This window comes from Phytophthora ramorum (assembly GCF_020800215.1).
Source record: "Phytophthora ramorum isolate Pr-102 chromosome Unknown Phyram_PR-102_s0009, whole genome shotgun sequence".
NCBI lineage: Eukaryota > Oomycota > Peronosporomycetes > Peronosporales > Peronosporaceae > Phytophthora > Phytophthora ramorum.
This window is the reverse complement of record NW_027150655.1, coordinates 1,691,459-1,710,722: the sequence shown is the minus strand read 5'-3', so window position 1 is coordinate 1,710,722 and position 19,264 is coordinate 1,691,459. Positions and strand designations below refer to the sequence as shown.

General features: G+C 54.0%; 8 protein-coding genes across 8 annotated transcripts; 1 reads left to right on the top strand and 7 right to left on the bottom strand.

Annotated features, from left to right (window-relative positions):
- Positions 1-67: 67 nt before the first annotated feature.
- Positions 68-1,948, bottom strand: KRP23_10227 (Lipase maturation factor 2; the record flags this gene model as incomplete). Its single annotated transcript, XM_067880651.1, has 3 exons — positions 68-528; positions 628-661; positions 1,301-1,948. The coding sequence occupies 3 exons, from the start codon at positions 1,946-1,948 to the stop codon at positions 68-70; spliced, it is 1,143 nt and encodes a 380-aa protein (XP_067742057.1).
- A 625-nt stretch (positions 1,949-2,573) lies between these two features.
- On the bottom strand, positions 2,574-2,953 carry KRP23_10226 (Lipase maturation factor 2; the record flags this gene model as incomplete). The annotated part of the gene is made up of 2 exons (XM_067880649.1): positions 2,574-2,744; positions 2,825-2,953. The coding sequence occupies 2 exons, from the start codon at positions 2,951-2,953 to the stop codon at positions 2,574-2,576; spliced, it is 300 nt and encodes a 99-aa protein (XP_067742056.1).
- Positions 2,954-3,221: 268 nt separating this feature from the next.
- Positions 3,222-3,630, bottom strand: KRP23_10225 (uncharacterized protein; the record flags this gene model as incomplete). Its single annotated transcript, XM_067880648.1, has 2 exons — positions 3,222-3,363; positions 3,530-3,630. 2 exons carry the CDS (start codon positions 3,628-3,630, stop codon positions 3,222-3,224), a joined length of 243 nt encoding a protein of 80 aa, XP_067742055.1.
- Positions 3,631-4,070: 440 nt separating this feature from the next.
- On the bottom strand, positions 4,071-5,780 carry KRP23_10224 (Phosphoenolpyruvate carboxykinase (ATP); the record flags this gene model as incomplete). The annotated part of the gene is made up of 1 exon (XM_067880647.1): positions 4,071-5,780. One exon carries the CDS (start codon positions 5,778-5,780, stop codon positions 4,071-4,073), a length of 1,710 nt encoding a protein of 569 aa, XP_067742054.1.
- A 1,320-nt stretch (positions 5,781-7,100) lies between these two features.
- KRP23_10223 (Zinc finger protein 112) lies at positions 7,101-8,351 on the bottom strand (the record flags this gene model as incomplete). The annotated part of the gene is made up of 1 exon (XM_067880646.1): positions 7,101-8,351. One exon carries the CDS (start codon positions 8,349-8,351, stop codon positions 7,101-7,103), a length of 1,251 nt encoding a protein of 416 aa, XP_067742053.1.
- A 211-nt stretch (positions 8,352-8,562) lies between these two features.
- On the top strand, positions 8,563-9,268 carry KRP23_10222 (Cilia- and flagella-associated protein 20; the record flags this gene model as incomplete). Its single annotated transcript, XM_067880645.1, has 2 exons — positions 8,563-8,615; positions 8,689-9,268. 2 exons carry the CDS (start codon positions 8,563-8,565, stop codon positions 9,266-9,268), a joined length of 633 nt encoding a protein of 210 aa, XP_067742052.1.
- Positions 9,269-9,535: 267 nt separating this feature from the next.
- Positions 9,536-10,175, bottom strand: KRP23_10221 (ADP-ribosylation factor-like protein 6; the record flags this gene model as incomplete). The annotated part of the gene is made up of 2 exons (XM_067880644.1): positions 9,536-9,623; positions 9,697-10,175. The coding sequence occupies 2 exons, from the start codon at positions 10,173-10,175 to the stop codon at positions 9,536-9,538; spliced, it is 567 nt and encodes a 188-aa protein (XP_067742051.1).
- A 261-nt stretch (positions 10,176-10,436) lies between these two features.
- On the bottom strand, positions 10,437-12,178 carry KRP23_10220 (Cytochrome P450 86A7; the record flags this gene model as incomplete). The annotated part of the gene is made up of 3 exons (XM_067880643.1): positions 10,437-11,792; positions 11,865-11,936; positions 12,002-12,178. 3 exons carry the CDS (start codon positions 12,176-12,178, stop codon positions 10,437-10,439), a joined length of 1,605 nt encoding a protein of 534 aa, XP_067742050.1.
- Between the last annotated feature and the right edge of the window lie 7,086 nt (positions 12,179-19,264).

Genomic DNA, 19,264 nt, shown 5'->3' with positions numbered 1-19,264 from the left:
ACCCTCTCCTTTCTCGCTCGCTCCCTCCCTCCTCTCTCGCAGTTGGATCCTTCACGGCGACGGGTGCTTACTCCTTGGCACCAGGGCAGTTCCGGGCCCAGTGTCCGGTCTCGCCGCACTGATAGCACTTGTCCTCGCTCGGGCCGCTGTCGTCAGGGCAGTCGCGACGCAGGTGGCCGGACTGGCCGCAGTGGTGGCACTTGCGCGACTCGCGTAGCTCCTGGGGGCAGTCGCGACGCAGGTGGCCGGACTCTCCGCAGTTGTGGCACTTAGGCGGCTGCACGTCCTCGGGGCAGTCGCGACGGATGTGGCCCACTTGGCCGCAATTGTGGCAGGCACGGCCGCCTGTGGGGCAGTCGCGCTTGAGGTGGCCGGTCTTGCCGCAGCCGAAACAGGCGGCACCGCTGTTGAAGCCGCCGCTGAAGCCTCCCTCCTGCGAGGGGGCCTCGGGGCAGTCGCGGCGGATGTGGCCTGCCTGGCCGCAGTTGTGGCACTTGCGCTGGTCAGCAGTCGTCTCCATTCTTGTCTCTACAAAACCGCACAAAGATATGCGTCAGTCGCTGTGGTTCCTCTCCAAGACGCCATAACGGCGGCCGGATCTCTCCCAAGCGCACAGCCTCCACTCACCTCTCCTCTCCGATTCTTCCGCAGAAATGACACGCTACCAGCTCCAGCCTGCGGTGAGCTCCACGCGTCCGAGAGATTGGTCCGTGGGAGCTCGAGGTTTTAAGCGGATAAACCTCGCAGCCAAAAGGCGCGTCAGGCGGGGCGACATCTCGATGTCGTGTCTTTGGCCCGAGCGCGCCATACTGAGGTCAAGTCAGCCGAAGATCGCGACCGCCTCGGAGCCTACACCGAGCGCCGGGAGCAGCACTTGCAGCGCGACTACCCAAGGTGCGAGAAACGATCGCGACCGCCTCGGAGCCTACACCGAGCGCCGGGAGCAGCACTTGCAGCGCGACTACCCAAGGTGCGAGAAACGAGCCGCTGTTGACTCACGAGCAGCGACTGCAACACCGAATGCGGCACGCAGCGCAAGACCTCGCATCGCCCGACTGTGGCTGTGCGTAGCAGTCAACCATGGAACAAAAGGTGCGGCCGGAGCTTGGGCAAGTCATCCCTCCTCCGAGGTCCACCACACTATCCCCCAATCAGCTGCGGTTTCGTGTCCCATTGGAGGCAATTCCGACACAGATTCCGACCAATCCAGGTGCGGATCTTACTCCAGCTTCAACTTGGTTGACACACAACGACGCCGCAACCAGCAGCGGAACGAAGCTGCAACACCGGACTTGCTCACCACGAAGCCGAGCGCGAGACCCACTGGCGACCACGGGGCTCTGCACAGCCACGTCAGCGCTCGATCGGTCCACTGACGCAGCGCTGAGGCTTCCGGCGAAAGCTTGGACACCGCAGACGGCTCATGCCAGTGGTGCTGCACAAACGCTGCGAGCGACGGGTTCCCACGCTCCAGAGCCGGCAAGTACTCCCTCGCAAACGTCCTCGTCCACCACTGCGGGTCGCTGCTGTTGTCAAGGATCTTGGCTGTGGGGGTCGCTTGGTTCCACGACGTGTTCAAACGCGTAAAATCGTAGTAGTAGAGCTGCGCGCGAATTGCGTCCGGCGGAGCGTCGGCAAACGGGTCTCGCGTCACATCGAGCAGCTCCTTCACATCGGGGGAGCCTTCCAGAAGCTTGGCTACGAAGTGCACCAGCCACGGAGAGCTTTGATAGTCGCCCAGCCCAGCAAACCACATTTGCCAGTCCAGTCGTGGGTGGAAAGGAGCCACCACGCGCGGCGCAGACATCACGTCCCCAGGCTTGTACTTGAAGTGATATGCTTTCCACGTCTGGCCGCCATCTTTTGTACCCTCCAGAATAATCTCCGGTCGAGCGACGACTGAGATCCGCTGTCCATTGTCGAGCTCCACCGTGCCCACGCCAGTCATGGTACGAAATAGGTGGTAACACGGTATTTCTCCGTCGATCGATAAGCAGAGACGACGAACGGAGGCAACAACTGCTGGAAGGAATGGTCCAGTACTGATAGTGTGAAGACACTGCTCGTGAAGACCCACATGCTCACCATCGTGGTCGTCAGAAGATATAGCAGTCGCAATAGGAGTCGTTTTCTGTGATGAGATGACGCCTTGAAGCCAAGCCCCGAGTGGGAGCAAATCCGAACAAGCTGCCAGTAACTCGAGCACACCACCAGTAAAACAGAGAAGAACGCGCAGCGGGGCAAAATGCTTTCGAGCCATGCTTGGATGTCTTCTACACTTGGTAGCAACTGGACCCTTGTAGCAAGTAATAGATCGAGGAAGCTCCGTTCACGTTGGTCTCCAGACGGAGCATCTTGTACAGTCATCTCAAATGCCTTTTGCCATGTGAAGACGCAGAGCCAAAAGCTGCTCATTAGCATAGCTTTTGACATGAGCGCGCGTGTCTGAAATATGTGCCACGCTGATTCGACTCGAGCTATCCATGACCTCCGTGCCCCTGCTGCTTCCGTTTTGAGGCTTTCTTTCTCCAGTTTTGGGTCGATATCAAGTGGTGCCGCTGCCAGAACGATGGTCAGCAGGTTGAAGAAATTGTAGTTGCCCGTGAGTATAATGGAAATCTGAAGCGCGATCTGCTGGATGGGGCTCCAACACTCCGCAGCGTGGGATGAGGTGCCAGCAAAAAGAATGTCCATGGGCCTTCGATGAGCAGCGTGACGGCTACAGCGAGGCGGTTGATGCTCGGCTAGCAAATGCGCGTCAACCTCTTGTTAGTCGACAACCGATCATCGTAAAGGTCATATCGCGGCATATGTGCACACTTACCGGGGCCTGTAACACGTACCAACCGAGCGGTAATGGCAATGGCTGCGACGCGAAATGGAAGTCAAGCGCAGTGAGTCCAAGCCACGTAGGGCAGCGCGACTGGATCTTGACGGCGCCGAACATGAGCATAAACTTGAAAAGCAGGAAGCGAAGCGTCCAGACCGCGGCAGCTGGGGTCTCAAAAATCTCGTCCGCTTTGGCATGCCGCCACCAGGGAGCCAGTATCACCGCTAAAACGCCGACTTCCAGCAGGAATGAGTCCCATTGGAATTACATGAACGTTTGACCGCACTGCACGATGGATAGGTAGCAGATCCACAAGAACAGGAGCGTCCGACGGTGCGCCATGACGGTTGAATCACTCCAAGCACTGCTATTGTGACGCCCACCAGGCATATCACTTCCATGCAGAAGCTTGGGGTCCAATGTAGCGGAACCTGTTGACGATCCACTCGAGTGTCGAAGCATCGCTCAATCCTGCTGTTGCATACTGGCGCTTTAAACTGCGGAGGAAGACATCCACAGGCTCGATGCCGTTCCTGTTTGATGAACAGAGAAAAGATCACGAAGCGGACGTGAGCAAGCCGCAGCCAACAGTGGTCAAACAGCCCCTTCCTCGAGACTTCCGGTGCACTGCCGCCCACCACATTTTCTTGCCGTGGCGGTCAGCGCCCAAAGCGAGAAAGATGTTGCAGCGTCACGTACTCGCCGTAGAGCCCGCGGACTTGTGCTCGAATGGATGCAAAGGCTGCCGCGTATACGACACAAAGGCAAATGAGGAAGGAATCTCTAGGGAAGCGCAGCATGGCGCGCCGCGCCGCCGTCGGCGAGGGGAGTTGACGACGCCGTCGGATTCGCCGTCGGATAATGCAACCGTATCTGAACCAGTATCTGAACCGGTATTATTGGTGTGCAATACACTAATTGTGCATTGAATATAGTGGATGATACACCACATCTCCTGTTGCTACATGTCATGAGTCGTAGATTCTGTAGTTGATGCCTGACCCCTAGACGTACATGTAGTAGTTAACAGGCCCTTGGCAACGTCGTTGACAGCGACCACGGATACGGGTATCATATTGCTACTTGTAGGTGCAAGCACCCAGCTACATGTAATTCGTTTTATCTCGCCCGTCACGTATCTTTTTACATGTCTTGTTTTCTTTTACTTTGCTCGCTAGGAAACTCGTAGGTGATGTTGCTGCACTGCAACGTTACGATCTAGCCGCATTGCCGTACTAACTTACACCTGGGGGCCGAACTTGGAGTAGTCCGTGAAGTCCGCCGACACGTACTTCTTGAAGTTGGTCTTGAACATGTTGGCAAGTTTCTTAGCGGTGACGTCGTAGGCTTCCTTGTCGGTCCACGCCTCGCGCGGGTTGAGCACGTTCTCGGGGATGCTGCCGAGCTTCTTGGGCACATCGAAGCCGAAGTTGGCGTCCTGAGTGAACTCCGAGTCCTTGATGGAGCCGTCCAGGATGGCGTCGATGCACGCGCGCGTGTCCTTGATGCTCATGCGCTTGCCCACGCCGTAGCCGCCGCTCGTCCAACCCGTGTTGACGAGGTAGACGGACGTGTTGTGCTTCTGCAGCTTCTTCTGCAGCAGGTCGGCGTACTTGGTCGGGTGCAGCGGCAGGAAGGCAGCGCCGAAGCACGCGCTGAACGTCGCGGTGGGCTCCGTCACGCCTCGCTCCGTACCGGCGACCTTGGCTGTGTAGCCGGAGAGGAAGTGGTACATGGCCTGGCCGTCGCTCAGCTTGGACACGGGCGGCAACACACCGTAGGCGTCGCACGTGAGGAACACGATGTTGGACGGGTGGCCGCCGCTCGACGTGGGCTCGTGGTTCGGGATGTGGTAGATCGGGTACGACACGCGGCCGTTCTCCGTCTTGGACGTGTTGTAGAAGTCGGGCTCCTTGGTGTCGGCGTCAACGAACGTGTTCTCCAGCAGAGCGTCGCGCTTAATGGCGTTGTAGATGTCCGGCTCGTTCTCTGCGCTCAGGTTGATGGTCTTGGCGTAGCAGCCGCCCTCGAAGTTGAAGATTCCATCGTCGTCCCAGCCGTGCTCGTCGTCACCAATGAGGTAGCGGTGCGGGTCGGCCGACAGCGTCGTCTTGCCCGTGCCTGAAAGGCCAAAGAAGAGGGCGGTGTCGCCCTTCTTGCCCTTGTTAGCCGAGCAGTGCATGGCCATGATACCGTCCAGCGGCAGCCAGTAGTTCATCATGGAAAAGATGCCCTTCTTCATCTCGCCGCCGTACCACGTGCCGCCGATTACGGCCACGTCCTTCTCGATGTTGAAGGCCACGAAGACCTCCGAGTTGAGACCGTGCTTCTTGTAGTCCTGGTTGGTGACCTTGCAGGCGTTGACAATAGTAAAGTCCGGCTTGAAGTCGGCGATCTCTTCCTCAGTCTGCGGCCGCAGGAACATGTTGGTCACAAAGTGGTGCTGCCACGCGAGCTCTGTGATGAAGCGCACTTTCTTGCGCGACGCCGGGTTGGCGCCAGCGTAGCCATCGAAGACGTACACCTTCTCGGCCGAGCCGTAGTGCTTGGTCACGGTCTCGTACAGCTCGTCAAAGATCTCGGAACTCACGGGCTGGTTGATGTCGCCCCACCAAATGTTCTTGCTGGACGGCGCCTGGTCCACAATGTACTTGTCCTTGGGCGAGCGGCCCGTGAACTTGCCCGTGTCGATCGTGTATGTGCCGTTCTTGACGAATTGGCCCTCGCCGTTCTTCTCCTCGTGGGCCGCGATATCATCGTAGCTCAGGTTGCGGTGCACTTTGGTCTTGGCGTTCGTGATGCCGAACTTCTCAAGGCCAAGCGACGCGACGCTCGCGTTGGCGAACGTGCGCAGGGCGAAAGACGAGGAGAAGGCGGGCGATGACTGCGCCAGCTTCAAGGCTCCCAGGCGCTGTACGCGCAGACTCGCGCGTAGGGCAGACGTGAACATCGTGGGTCTTGGAGGTCGTAGGCGGACTGAGCTGTGCTGCGCAGGCGGCGAATTGAGATGTGAGCGCGGAAAGATATAAGGTCGCACCGCTGACGTTCGAGGATACGTTTTCCGGATGCGGATTGGTCAATATCTCAGCCAATAAGTAGTCTCCCCTATCCTTTCCTGACTTTTGGCCAATAGGAACGGCCTTGTGCGAAAAGAAACGCAAAAGTTCAACCGGCCTGTATTGCTTCGCCCGGCCACGCAACCAGCCGGCGCGGCGCTGGCCACTGATGTCGCCGTGTTCCTCAGCGCGAAACATCGGCGCGTCACAGCGCGGGGCTGGCCATTGCAGTTCCGGCAGCAAAGCGTATGATGCCCGACAACTGGAAGACGCGGCCTCCGGCTCCTGCAATGGCGAGCCAAGCGCATTCGCGGCGTGAGGATGGCACTGACAGGCAGTCAAGCATTATACCTTTCGCCACCGTCGGTACATGTACACCAGGGCGACGCGCGTTTATTGACTCGGCCATAGTAATCGAGAGCAGAGCCCGGATTTGAAGGCCACCTCCATGCCTGTTTCGCTGCGGCGATACATTTAGCTAGTCTTGCACAAGTTCAGCTTCCGCACCGTCACATGCGGAGGTGACTGCACTCAAGAGCGCGCGCCCCAATTGAACGCCTCCCCGGTCCAAGGCTAGCCCAAACAGCAGCAAGCGAGCGAAGCGCCATCGCCGACAGACCAGACCGGCGCTGCCGTTTGTTAAAACAAGGCCGGGCATCGCATCAGTGATGCGGCCACTGCGGGCACCCAAGCAGAAATGAACACAAAGATACGCCGCGAACCAAGCACCAGAAGATTGTTCCCGTGAGTGCACCACCCAGGTCTCTACACTGCGCAACACCCAGGCAGCGTGCCGTCAGCCACAGTAGATGCCGCGCACGCAGAGATTTCTCACTGCTACAAGAGCATGCTGCGTCCCATCTCCCTGTTAGCCAGAACTGATGCTTCCCCGGCAGCGCGGAGCTGCTTGACGGAGCGATTTGTACATGTATTAGTGGAAGGATTCCCATGACCTGCGGCGTCGTGGATAATGAGTGATGTGACCTTCAGCCCCGAAGAAGTATTGGGTCTGGTTACACAGCTCGCGCAGACCGCCGGAGAATTTACCGATACTTATCCCGTCTGCAATTGTGCGCTCGTGTAGCAATTCGGTCCTGTCGGCAAAAGCAGAAGTGCTGTACGATGCCTGTTTCCGTGCACTAGAGGGCTGCATTCGTGTCAAATGCAGATCAACAGCACGGCTCGGAAATAAAAAATATGATATACTTGGAAGTCTACCGTCGCACTGCTACAACCTTCTTTTCCTCGTCATCTGCTATTGGTTTGGCCTCACCGCCCTCCAGCATGCAGCCACGCATTACTTCCTTGCCCACTTGGTTTAGGCCGAGCACACGTTGAAGAATACCTACAGACTTGCGCTCGGATCGCTTCCGTGGCTTTGGGTTGTCGTGGATGCTCTCAATGTGGTGCTTGAGGACAGTCTTGTAGCCGAACCGTGCTGAGCAATCCTCGCGCGGGCACGCAAAGCGCTTCGACTTAAGCTCGTCGTGCACTGCATTATAGTGGGCCATCAAGTTGGACGAGCGCGTGTAGGCCTTGTTACAGCCTTCCATCGGACAGGTAAACTGCTTGCGATCGTCCAGCGACTCGAAGTGGGTGCGCAGGTGGGCGCGCAGGTATTGCTTCCGACTGAAGGTCTGGTCGCATACGAGGCACACCAGCGCAGGCGATGTGGGCTGTTCTGGCGTGCCGTCAGCGATGCCCTTGGTCACCTCCACTTTACTGTGCTCCGTTTGGTTGTGGGTCCTGAGTTCTTCCTCGTCGAAGCATATCTCGCCACACTCACACACGCAAACCTCGGTATCTGCTTCTTCATTTGCTACGTGCTTCCTCCGGTGGCGACTCAACAAGAACCGCTTAGGAAATCGCTCCCCACAGTCTGCGCACTCGAAAGGAAGCACGCCAGTATGCGCGTACGAGTGCGCCAGCAGCTCGCTCTTCTTCTTGAACGCCATCAGACACTCAGTGCACTCGAACGGGACGTTCACGTTCCGATGTGAGCGTTTCATGTGGCGCGTCAAGGCATGTTTGTACGTGAACCTAGCCACGCAGAGCTCGCACTTGAACGGTTTGCGCTCCTCCAGCGACTGTGTAGGGTCTCGCACGTGCACCGTCTCGAGGTGGCGCGCCAAATGCTCCTGCTTCGAGTAGCGTTTGGTGCAACCCTCCTGATGACAGCCGAACGGCTGATGCCGTGTCTCCCGGCCGTGTCTGTTCAGATTCGCCACAAACTCGAACCATTCGCCGCACTCTGCGCATTTGACGCCGCAATCGCTGGCGTCGCTCTCCTCCTCGTCCTTTGGGCCGTCGACGTCGACGGATGCGGCACTTCCGCACGACTCGAACGTCATTTGGAGCTGTGCGATTGTGGTCTCATTGAGCCGTCTGCGCTTGTGAGAGCGTGACGCGGTCGCCGGCGATGGCGAAGACTCCGACGGGAGCAGCGCACGTACGGCGGAGGCCATGAATGGAGTGGCAATCGCCACATCAAACGACATAACCTTGTGTATAACACATCAAATAATGGAATTATGGATGTCATAAAAGTGAAACTCCTGCCATCTTGAAGCGACGCGAACGCCCGAGGTAACCGTCCAAGGCGACTGGTAGCATTCCTCAGTGCCTCGCTACCTCACTGCTCTTCATTGCGGCGCTGGAGCTCGTCGGTGGCGCAGTATGTTCAAGAACACCTTCCAGTCGGGCTTCCTGTCCATTCTCTACAGCATCGGGTGCGTCTGCTGCCTGTCCTCCTCTTTTCCTCTCCTGGCCGATTAACGATGTTGTGCAATGACCGACTGCCAGGAGCAAGCCGCTGCAGATCTGGGACAAGCAGGTGCGCAATGGCCACATCAAGCGCATCACGGACCAGGACATCCAGTCGTCTGTGCTGGAGATCATGGGCACGAACGTCAGCACCAACTTCATCACGTGTCCGGCGCAGCCGGCCAAGACGCTCGGCATCAAGCTGCCGTTCCTCGTCATGATCATCAAGAACCTCAAGAAGTACTTCACCTTCGAGGTTCAGGTGCTGGACGACAAGAACGTGCGTCGCCGCTTCCGAGCGAGCAACTACCAGAGCTCCACGAGGGTCAAACCCTTCATCTGCACGATGCCCATGCGTCTCGACGAAGGCTGGAATCAGATCCAGTTCAACCTCTCCGACTTTACGCGGCGCGCGTACGGCACAAACTACATTGAAACGCTGCGCGTGCAGATCCACGCCAACTGCCGCATCCGCCGGATCTACTTCTCCGACCGCCTCTACTCCGAGGAGGAGCTGCCACCCGAGTTCAAGCTGTTCCTACCTGTGCCCAAGGCCAACAACGCGACGTCCAACGAGCAGCAGAAGGCACCGCTTGCACCAGCTGAGCAGTCCATGTAGGCGCTAGGGATCCAGTCAACTGAGTAGTCAAGATCTGGTCGTTTACGACTGAGCCTCGTTTGTATCGACTATCGTCGGTTCCGTAGGTTCGCTGTTTCCTCGATCACTTTAATCTATAAGCTTGCTTGCCTGATCCGTTGGAATGGCGCATGACATTTCAACGAAGTGATAAACGAAGCTTGGATGCAATATATTAGTTGTCATGGCTCTAGCTATCCTCAAGCAGAAGCGTCGTGGCTGGGTGTTGTGGCGCGATCTAGCACCAATTTATTTCCGAGCCTTGCCCTTCGCAAACTGGTCGGCGAGCCACTCGATACCTTCTTCCACGCCGCGCCCGGTGACGGCATTGCTCGCACTACATATGCACGGACGACAAAGTGTTAGTTAGCAGTGAGCGATATCTCAATGCTGCGACTTCGTTCACGTACGTAATGTGCCAGGATTTGCTACCAAGGCTGTCGAGCTCGAGCAGTTGCATGCACTCGACGGGTGTGATCGCGTTGGGCAGATCCATCTTGTTGGCGAAAAAGAGAATTGGAACTTTCTTGGACGCTAGCTCTTTGTGCTCGACTAGCTGCTCCAGCTCGTCCTTGGCCACGCACATGCGGATAGTATCAGTGGAGTCCAGCACGTAGATGATCGCCTGTACATCGCTGTAGTAATTCTCCCACAAACTTCGATAGCGGCTTTGGCCGGACATGTCGAAAACGGTAAAGTTCAGATTGGACTTGGTGAATTCCTCCACCTGGAAGCCGATGGTGGGGACGACTTCACGCGCTTGACTCTTCTTCGGCTTCAGGTGGTTCACAAGCGTCGTCTTGCCACTGTTGTCCAGCCCAACCACGAGGATGCGGACTTGGGTCTTCTTGATGCCAAGGGCACTCGCCAGCAGCTTGAAGAGCCCCATTCCTTCGCCGTTGCAGGTCTCGCCTCAATGTCGCGTCCTGGGAGCGTGAAGTACGTCTGTTTATGGGATAAAGCAAGCGCCGTCGAACCCCCGGCCAAGAAACGACACCGAGTCCTCTAATTTTAGTGGGGAAATGCCCGTGTCGGACGATCTAACTTCATCGAGATTCGTGACTGACTACCATTGAGAGATAACGCTGCAAATACAAGCAATAGGCGGTTCCTACGTTCAAGCCGAAAAGAGAGCGCTAACTTAGCGTCGCTAAGCTGGCGGGGCATTGCGAGGCCGCGGGGTCATTTGCAGCGGCAGACCGCCGCCCATGAAGAGCCCCGATTTCAGCATGTAGCCGCGCTCGTGCTTTTCGCCAGGTGCAATGGCAACATCGAAACGGAGCAGTGTGGTTGCGAGGAAGAGCTTTGCCTCCAGTACAGCCATCTTCATGCCTAAACACACACGGGGCCCCGCCTGGAATGCTGGAAACTCGTACGCACTCGGGCGCTTGGCCATCTCCAGCCAACGCTCTGGACGAAATTCCAACGGATCATCGCCCCACAGCGGCCCATTGCGACCCATGTACCACGGACTGTAGACGATGTCGACGCCTGCAGGAACGAAGGTCCCATCGGGCAGGTAGTCGTCCTTCACAGCATTCTTGACGTTGTACGGTAAAGCTGGGTACAACCGCACAGTCTCGTAGACGACCGCTTCGAGGTATCTCAGATGCTTAACCTCGTCAAAGGTGAACGGTGTGTCATCGTTTGGTTTTGCCGACCCCAGCTCCTCGACGATTCGCTTCTGGACTCGCGGGTGTCTTGCGATCGCGTAAAATGCATATGTGAGGCACTCCGCAGTCGTGTCTCGCCCGGCGAATACAAATGTGAGAATAATGGAACGGAGTGTCTCGGGTCCCAACAAGGAAGCGACTTCGGGTCCATCGTGGCCGTTCTTGCCATCAAATGCAAGCTCTCGGGCCTTACAAATGAATAGGGAGAGCAGATCAGACCGACTACTTACTTTTTCTTCGGATTCTTGGAGACGGCGGAGCAAGACGGACTCAGCAACAGCGTGAATGGCACGCGTGTGGCGCCGTAGCTCTCGTTCACTGGGCATGAACCAACGAAACATCTTGTAGTACTGCTTGACAAAAAGCCGCTGCGCGCAGTGCTCGTTGACAAACCCCATGTGGCCTGCAAAGTCTTCAGTACCCTCGATCTCACCTAGGGGCAAACCAAACGCGACGTCGAAGATAGACTGCAGAGTGTAGCTCGCGCTAATCTCCTGCATATCGCAGCAGAAGCTTCCGCCAGTAGCTTGGTCGTCGCCCTCTCGTGCTTCTGCCTGGATCGCCCCCGCCTGTGCCGACGCAAGCGTTTTGTCGGCGTGTCTTGCGAAGACCTGCTCAGTAAACACGCGGAAGTTGGCGGTGGTGAACACCTTTGCTGCCACCTTGCGCTGGAGACGCCAGCGCGCACCGCCATCAGGAGCTTGAGGGTGGTGATTCAAGGCGAAGAAAGAGTTGAGGAAGATCTCCTGGAATGCATCTAGGAAACCCTGCGGCTTGACGTAGTTGTTGACATTTGTTGACAAGATATGCTGCACGTCCTTGGGGTCAGTGATCTGCACGAAAAGCGAGCGGTTAGCACTCCACCAGAGTAGATTTTCTTGATACTGAAGCAGAACAGAGCTTACGTAGATGGCACCATCGAAGAAAAGATGCCACGGCATCTTCATGCGCCCTTTGTGCTCTTTCAACAGCTCCTCCTACCAAACACACAAGAATGTTAAGCTTACAGCCAGTATTTTGCTTGACGCTACATACTGCGTACCAAGAAGTGGTAGATGCGATCACGGTTTTTGGTGTACACTGGCATGTTGCCCAGCAGCCAGACACCTGGTGGTCCAGTTAGTGGAGCTAGTCCACGAGCAATCCGCAGCTTGCGGTTCAGAGCTGTCGCGATCTTCGCCAGCAGCAACGCGGCAGTGATACAAACCAGGACCTTCATCACTATCCACACCGGAGGGAGTTTGAATATGCTCCACGAGCTCAAGCGGAACAGGGGTGTGATGGTTTCCGTGGAAGTGTGGAAGTGAGCTTGAGGTCAACGTGGTGATATCTGTCCTGCAGCTGTTGCCGATTTCGATAATCGAAGTACATCGTTTCCGAGCAGCTTTTGGTGAGGTATTATGCTATCTCACTGTCAATGCTAGTTCTCCTATCCACGGCGGAGGTCATCGTGAATAGTGATGACCCGGGCTCTCGATTCTGAGGCCTCGCCTCGAACATTGTTGCTATTTATCATCGAGGCAAACACTAGGCCAAGCAAGACACATCGACAAGAAACGTTCAACGCTGCTTAGGCACCGTTGTGCCATCCCAGCTTGATGTGTCTATCCACTTGCACTGCAACGAGCGATCGCAACGAAGAATAATTCACGATGAAGCCACAACTACTAGATAGTTGAGGCATACAGCGACGAGCTTGGGCTGTGACTGACGAGGTCGCTTCACAAGAAGGAGTTCAGCATGACTAAATAACCTAGTTCGCCAACTTCCTCCAAAAGTAACGGGTTAAGAAACATGATCACGCTTTCTGCGTTATTACGGCTGAATAATGAAGCGTTCCAGCACTGAAGAATCGTCTTGAGTTTAGCAAGTTGGGAACGCTGCGGTACATTCAAATCCGCTTTTATCAAACCACTGCGACCGATAGCTGAATGTCTTTAAGTCATTCCGAAAGTTTCTCGACTCGAACAATGTCCTCGACATGCCGTGCACTCTTCCATTTACAGTAAGCAGAATGCGTCTCTCCTAGCACTGTTGTCGACTGCTGCTGGCCTGTAGCGATGATCTCCAGGTAGTTCCGTTACCATCACCAGCAGCATGGAGTTTACCATTAACAAGGTTTCCCTGCTGACTTCCTTTCAGCCTGATATACCGATAAGTTCAATTTCGTTCAACATTGAAGTGTCATTCCACTAAAATAGCGAGAAGCCACAGTGCTACCAGAGAGCACCACAAGCCATTTACGTTCGATCAGCCGTGTCAGTCATGATGCGAAGAGCAGCGCGAGGGCTGGACACCCCAGCTGGGACCATGGGCCAAGAGCTGGCTGCTGAAAAGTTGTTTGGTGAGTTTTGAGTATCAACAGGATTAACTAGAGGCCTTAGATGGCATGCATTTCTCACACACTCAAGAAGCTAGTCTCCCTAGGCAAAATTTCTACTCCCTACTAACCACCTTTACGATTTTCTTGCAGACCAAGAAGAGCTCTAGAGCTCGAGCTGCCGATGGGCTGTTGTCGAAGTCAACAGCCCTCGGATACTACTCGCAAGTATCGAATATGTTACGCGAGCGCTACCCAAGCTCCCTCTCTGACTCGCAGCGTGCGGCTAAACTTCGTGACAAGATGGCAAGAGCAATTGAAGAACGCAACCTCCGCGCAAACGTGCAAACCAAAGATGCACCCGGGTGTACTATTAACGATCTGTGCGTGCTAGTAGAGCATCTAGTTGCTAACGCGGATGTGGCCACGGGGTTGAAGTCCGTGCACGATGCTGTCCTCCTGACGATGATGTCGCAGGGCCATCGACACCTGCTTCGCTCGCAAGCAGCAGCTATCACTCGCGGCAGCCGGTGAGTTGTTCCTGCACATTGCTCGCATAAAGACGTCTGTCGTCCAGGGCGTCTCCATATACAAGGCCCCCGAACGGTGACAGCAGTGCATGCTTCACTCGTTCGGCATGCTCCTCGTTTGCTATGATGAATCATTTGAGTACTTGTGCCACGGTACGCCGTGTCGGACCTGCCTGGCAGTCAGACGTACACCCAGGAACTGGCAGTCCTGTACTGGAAAAAACCAGCAGAATGCCACAGAAAACGAAAGACAACCAGCGCCGAAGCGAGAACGAAAGTGTCCAAACGTTGCAGGCTACATTACCGAAGTTATCAGGGACACTGTGAAAGAGATGCCCCCCCGCGCTGCGTCAAGGCACCACCCCTAATATGACCAGCCACTTCTTGAGGCGAGGGTCTGCCGCGTACGCCAACGCCTCGCCAAACTATCGATTCAGTGGATCTCTACGCGTGGAGCTTGGCTGCTGGAGTCTCTTCCAAAAGCGTTTGCCTATATAGGAACGACAACACGTGACGATCAGAGCGTAGGCAAAGTTCTCGCGGTGTATGAAGCTTCAGGCTTACCTGTATCAACACCTACTATCGCCGATCTGCAGCAGCGGTTGACCGTGGCGGAGTTTGGCCAGTTAGTCACGCTGCAGATCGAGCTATTCCAGCACGTCCTGGGCTCGCTTGGCTCATGGTACAACGTTGCTCAAGATGTCGTGAACGCCACATTCGCCGCGCTGATATTACACATGGATGCAGTATTAGAATCGGCAAAGAACATCACCACCAAGCCGCTACACGTACCGCTTTACCTGTATGAACTTGATAGAGACATCTCTGCCACTAACGCGTATCTCGGCTGCCGAGTCTTCACTGCGACGTGCTGCGAATGGGGACGCCACCATGTTACGCGGTGGCGCACAGTCAACCGCGCTCAAGTTAGCGGTGCTGCCACCGGAGGGAACGTGCTGCTTGCATCAATCTTAGAGAGCATCTTGGGCCAGCTCACCGTGATCAGTGACAGACTTGGCCGTGTAGAAGACGCTGTAGTGAGCTTGCCCAGAGCTCCTGTCGCTCACGAAGCGCTGGATCAAATGGAGAACGTCGCCGCTAATTCGTCGCACTTGTTGTTACCGCTCCTTATCCGCTACAGCATCGATACTCGCTGGCTGTTTGCTCAACTGGTACACGAACTGCATATGGGAAACGATTAAAGGAAAGAAAGAGCAAAACAAACGAGCGGGTGCAAAAGCAGCAATCAACATTGTCCAAGTACTTTACCAAGCGCCGCTACAGATACCTGCACAGTCTGAGCGATCCAGCGTAGAAGCATACCAAACCTGGAAGCACCTTGGCCGTGTCGATGGATCGCACCGCAAACGAGCGCTTGCACACCTTCGACGCCAAAAAGCCGACCACTAAGGCGTCGTCATTGCGAAAGGGTTGGCGACAGCTGCGAACCTCCCATCCAGAGGCTTATCGCTCGCTGGGCACCCAATACCTTGCGCTGAAGTCGAACGGGTCCATTGCTGATGCATGTACGCCTTCATCTCACCAGTGGTCAGTTGTCGACCTTGTATAGCAGGTTTCCATCTGTATCCTGTCCACATAGAGCCACAACACACACATTATCGCACAAAGGTTGCCGGAGGCTGGGATCGAACCAGCGACCTGGAGGTGAAGCCTCCCGCTCTTCCGCTGAGCTACTCCGGCGTGGGTGGGGATGGGTAGCGGCGTTGGCACGAACTGTGGTTTGGAGATCTTGGAGGCATGAGGGGTGAGCTGACCTGTCGCAAACAGATAGCCACCGATTTGTATGTAATTTATTTAATTGATAATAAAGCTTTTCCAATTCATTGAATTGCATTTTGAACCTACCCACTGTCATCCGGAATAAATAAACCGACGTTGATTGGGCATATTTTGTCTGGCATGCCTCCGTTGCTCCGTATGGTTTTCATCCGGGTGACGTCCGGAATCTGCCATTTACTGACTGGAGGCAAGACAAAATACATATTCACCCAATCGAATCTCAGTAGTTTCGCGAGTATCAGTGAATGTAAGAAAAGTAAGTCTTACGAAAGGCTTCCGATTTGGGCTAAAGAGTATCTTTTACAAACTAAAGACCGAATGGCCACAATCCACCGGCCATTTTGTCCTTCGTAATGTCTCCACTAGCATTATCAAAGCGTCTATGGGCTACTCAACCGATATCGGCTGGCGCGAAATTGTTTTACAGTTCGCATACAACACTGAAATTACTGTTGTGTCCGAGGTCTTAGGAGTTTCCGCCCGAAGTCTTCGCCGTTGGTACCTGCTTTTCAAGATGACAGGAAATGTCGATGACAATTTGGCTTCTGTCCGGTTAAGCAAGTGTGAACAAACCAGTAATCCAGTCTGCATTCTTAAATTTCAATTTGTTTTAGGTCATATTTCACCACTGAGCGGGTGGGAGGCCGCCACACCCACGACACACAAGCGGTTGGAGTGCATGCACACGGAATGAACAGTCCTGTTTTTCACATTAGGGTTAAGGCAATTTGTAGTGGGTTTCACCAGGTCAGTTAGGAGAGCTCTCGTAAGACCCCTCTTCCTGCGTAGGACCCTACAACGGAGAGCGTTTTGGCAGAAAGGCACAATAATACTAATATGCTTAGTATTATTACCCTTTCGCGGTAAAAAGGGTACATTTTTCGCCCTTTGAGCATATTTTCAAAATACTGCGCGAACACACTTCCTCCAAGGGCGAATTGTGTGCCCTTTTAGCTTTTAAGCCTGTCGACGTTACCGTGTTTTGTTTCTACTAATCAGAACAGAGGGTACAGGCGTATGCATATATATGTCCGCAAATTATCGTGCCACGTCGCCAGAATGAGAGTCGTTAATCCCACCGCGACTTTCCTTCACGCCACCACAATTTACCCTAAATCTGATACTCATTTCTAAATCCCAGAAAGTTTCTATCCAATCTCAGTCATCAAAGTCCACTCAGAGCAAGAGGTCGTTAGCGGCCTGGCGGACGACGCAGCGTCGGCGTGCCGCGCCGCACTTGAGACGCAGGATGAATTGGTGGTGGTACATGAACTGTATACATTTGGAAGGGTTTTGTATGTTGAATGCTACAGGTAATTCGTGATGTTGGCGATCATGTACGGCGTCTCTTGGGTTCTTGATAGCGCATCGTTCAGGGATGGCATTGGAGGGTGTAGTTCAATCCCGGACGGGTCTCTGCGAGTCCCACTTGCCCCGGATCCTCTCGTGTGTTTTCTGTTCTTGGCAACTTTATCATTAACTCGTGCACTTCGACGGTCAGAGATCCAAAGTGGAGCAATCGTCACAGGAGCCCTTGGTGGTTTTGAATTGCCTCTTTCTATCCACCAGTGAGCATAAACATTTGAGGCCTTCAAAACTTCCTTTCTTTATTGCACTTCCACGAGAGTTTATGAATGCACAGAATACCCAACGTATGCATGAATTCTCCGCTACATTCTCCTTGACGGATCCTTCTAGTTTGAACCAAATACAACAACAAATCATTGGAGTGAATGACACCATTCACATCTCGGAAAAGCCCACTTTCTAAGATTCGGATACTCTTGACAATTGATTCAGAGATTTCCTTAGTGTGTTTGCGTATTGATAATTGCCACCAAGAACACATGCGCTGATAAATGGTAAAATGGCCACCGTCAGAATTGACAAGCCATTTCTTAAGTGCTGAGTGGTACCACTCCACTCTTGACGTGGCCTGTAGGCCGAAATGGACAGCATTTTTTGGTCCAGACACGAACCACATTAAAATTCCAAATGTCAAGCCAAGTGTTGTTGACACAGTTGGATTCAGGTTTACTTAACGTTTGCAGAATAATTCGACGGCTTTCGTACTCATCTTCTGTTTTTGCATTGAGAACATCGCGTACTGCATTACAGAAAGCAGTATGCTCATCAGAAACTTTTCTGAACTCTTTCTTCGATGTAGATGTTTCTTCGTCTCTTATTTGTGAGAAAGCACCTCTACAAGCGTGATTTTTTATACATATTTTCCCACATGCCAAATGCAAAGCAACACAGGAACATTAGGATAAACAATTTCCAGAGTGTTTAAAAGTGTAACTTCGCAATCGACAAGAATGGCTTGAGGAAGAGGAATGTCATACAAATCCATCATTGACTTTAATTGTTCCATTGCAAAACGATAGTCAGGTTGCTTTTCAGCTCGCAAAAAAGCCTGGGCTACGTGAATTGTAGTATTCATACCTGTCACTCCAACAGTATTCAATAATGGCATCTTGAAGTAGTTGACTTTGTATATGCAATGCAGTAGAATAACATCCGGGCTTACTTTGTAAATGTCAATCGCAAGCTTGTACGCTCGTTACTTGATATGCCTTTGACTATGTAAATTCGCATAGGACAATTACACTTGCGAGTAGATCTTCTACTGCACCGCTTGGCACCAGGCTTGGGCTTGTATGGAGCAGGTTTGCCATGGCGGTCACAAGCGAGGGTAACAAGACTCTTTATTTTAGAAGCATTGTCGATTGAGCGCAATATCGCCACGGCGTAACCGATTGCGCGGGCTGTTGACTTGACTGTTTCTTGAGCGAGTTGCAGAGTTCCAACGCTTGATGGAGATACACAAGGAAGAGTCCATGTTAGCACATCAACCTCCTAGCATGTTTCCCCACCCGATGAAAGCTCCTCATTACCAACTTCTCCTGCGTCTCAAGTGCGGCGCGGCACGCCGACGCTGCGTCGTCCGCCAGGCTGCTAACGACCTCTTGCTCTGAGTGGACTTTGATGACTGAGGTTGGATAGAAACTTTCTGGGATTTAGAAACGAGTATCAGATTTAGGGTACATTGTGGTGGCGTGAAGGAAAGTCGCGGTGGGATTAACGACTCCCGCCATAATCACGAATGACGTTACTGCGACTTTAAAATCGACCATTTACGAACGTACGACGGGGATTATGTCGACCATAAGCAGTACGTCCCGCATATCTGCAGCCTTCATCGTCACTTTTCGATGTAGCGGATAGGCTGTTGTGGCGAGGTCGATGAAACCTTTACCGCCCAGGGGAGTTCGTATAGCGCGCTCCAGGAATTCCTCCTCCAGGAATTGAAGGGGGAAGACTTGTAGGAGTCAACAAGTATCCAAGATCTCACCGCGAAGCGAAACCTTGGGTTCTTGGTGGCGTGGGTACCTTGCGGAATCCCTGTCGGCTCGTTTGTCTTTGACGAAACGGCACTTCACCGAGCTTGTGGCCTTGAAGTTGTGCCGAGCGTACGTCCACTTCAGGATGCACTCTCAACGACAGAATGGCAGAGTGTAGTCTGGATTTCACACCCAGATTATCGGAAATTCAGGATGCACCTTTACCCAGGATGCACCCCAAACACCAATAGCCAACAAATACAGAGTTATATACAATACAAATAGCCGTCACTTATTCTTTTCGACCCTTG